This window comes from Ceratotherium simum, chromosome 29, assembly GCF_057802395.1.
Source record: "Ceratotherium simum simum isolate JZ-2026a chromosome 29, ASM5780239v1, whole genome shotgun sequence".
Classification (NCBI taxonomy): Eukaryota; Metazoa; Chordata; class Mammalia; order Perissodactyla; family Rhinocerotidae; genus Ceratotherium; species Ceratotherium simum.
In genome coordinates this window covers 13,240,953-13,242,439 of record NC_141928.1, presented here as the reverse complement: position 1 = coordinate 13,242,439, position 1,487 = coordinate 13,240,953, and the positions used below count along the sequence as shown (strand labels likewise).

General features: G+C 44.1%; 1 protein-coding gene across 1 annotated transcript; it reads left to right on the top strand.

The window, feature by feature from the left end:
* Positions 1 to 287: 287 nt before the first annotated feature.
* LOC101394803 (olfactory receptor 1L4-like) lies at positions 288 to 1,269 on the top strand. The gene has a single exon (XM_004423421.2). The coding sequence runs from the start codon at positions 303 to 305 to the stop codon at positions 1,236 to 1,238; it is 936 nt and encodes a 311-aa protein (XP_004423478.1). The 5' UTR covers positions 288 to 302; the 3' UTR covers positions 1,239 to 1,269.
* Positions 1,270 to 1,487: the final 218 nt, after the last annotated feature.

The following is a 1,487-nucleotide window of genomic DNA, read 5'->3' as shown; positions in this document are numbered from 1 at the left end:
AAGAATCCTTAAAAAGAAAACTGAGCACAACTCAGATGAACTCTGGTACACAAAAATTACTAAACACATGGGAAAACTTGAGCTTCTCATTTAGGAAGCAGTTTGGAATTTTTTCACTTTTCACTTGCTGGATTTTACTCACTGTTTCTGTGTAATTACTTGAAGTAAATATTTTTTAAAAACCTAACAAATAGCAGCAGGCTTTTTTATAGGATGGAGGTTGAAAAAGAAGCAGTCTTGATGAAATTGCACTTCACCTCTCTCTCACTGCTTCTCCAAACCCTGTCCAGGAAGTCAGAGACATGGAGATAAAGAACTACAGCTGCAGCACCTCAGACTTCATCCTCCTGGGCATCTCTTCCAACCTTCACCTACAGAAGCCCCTCTTTGCCATCTTCCTCATCATGTACCTGGTCACTGTGGTGGGGAATGTACTCATCATCCTGACCATTCACTCTGACTCCCGGCTCCACACACCTATGTACTTTTTTCTCAGCAACCTGTCATTCATGGACATCTGCTTCACAACAGTCATTGTGCCCAAGATGCTGGGAAACTTACTATCAGAGACAAAGTCTATCTCCTACATGGGCTGCCTGGTCCAGATGTACTTCTTCATGGCCTTTGCAAACACTGACAGCTACCTGCTGGCCTCTATGGCCATAGACCGGCTGGTAGCCATCTGCAACCCCTTACATTATGATGTGGTTATGAACCCACGGTGTTGCCTCCTCATGCTACTGGGTACTTGCACTATCTCACACCTCCACTCCCTGCTCCGTGTGCTACTCATGTCCCAACTGTCTTTCTGTGCCTCCCATGTCATTAAGCACTTTTTTTGTGATACTCAACCTGTATTAAAGCTATCCTGCTCCGACACTTCCTCCAACCAGATTGTGGTCATGACGGAGACCCTAGCTGTCATTGCAACCCCCTTCCTATGCATCCTCTTCTCCTACCTGCGAATCATCATTACTGTGCTCAGAATCCCCTCTGCAGCTGGGAAGTGGAAGGCCTTCTCTACCTGTGGCTCCCACCTCACTGTAGTGGTCTTGTTCTATGGGAGTGTCATCTATGTCTATTTTAGGCCCCTATCCATGTACTCAGTGGTGAAGGACCGGGTTGCCACAGTTATGTACACAGTAGTGACACCCATGCTGAATCCTTTCATCTACAGCCTGAGGAACAAAGATATGAAGATGGGTTTGAGGAAATTAAGGGAAAGAATATACTCATAGAAGAAATAACAAGATACAATATCACAATTGGGAAATGACCTAAAAGATGATCAGGTTACCTTCCTACCTACCCATTTTTCACATGGCACCCAGAGAGGTATTGACAGATAGTGTTGAATAGCAGAAAGAGAATTGACATGGAAGATAGAATTCTTGGTTTCAATCAATGACTTTGATGAAATATATGTTCAATCACAGACCAGGTACTGCTAGGTATCAGGATTTCAGGAAAACTATGTGTGCCACCCA

Bases quoted from the DNA above. Each gene is read 5' to 3' on its own strand.
- LOC101394803 (XM_004423421.2), top strand. From the start codon at position 303: ATGGAGATAAAGAACTACAGCTGCAGCACCTCAGACTTCATCCTCCTG.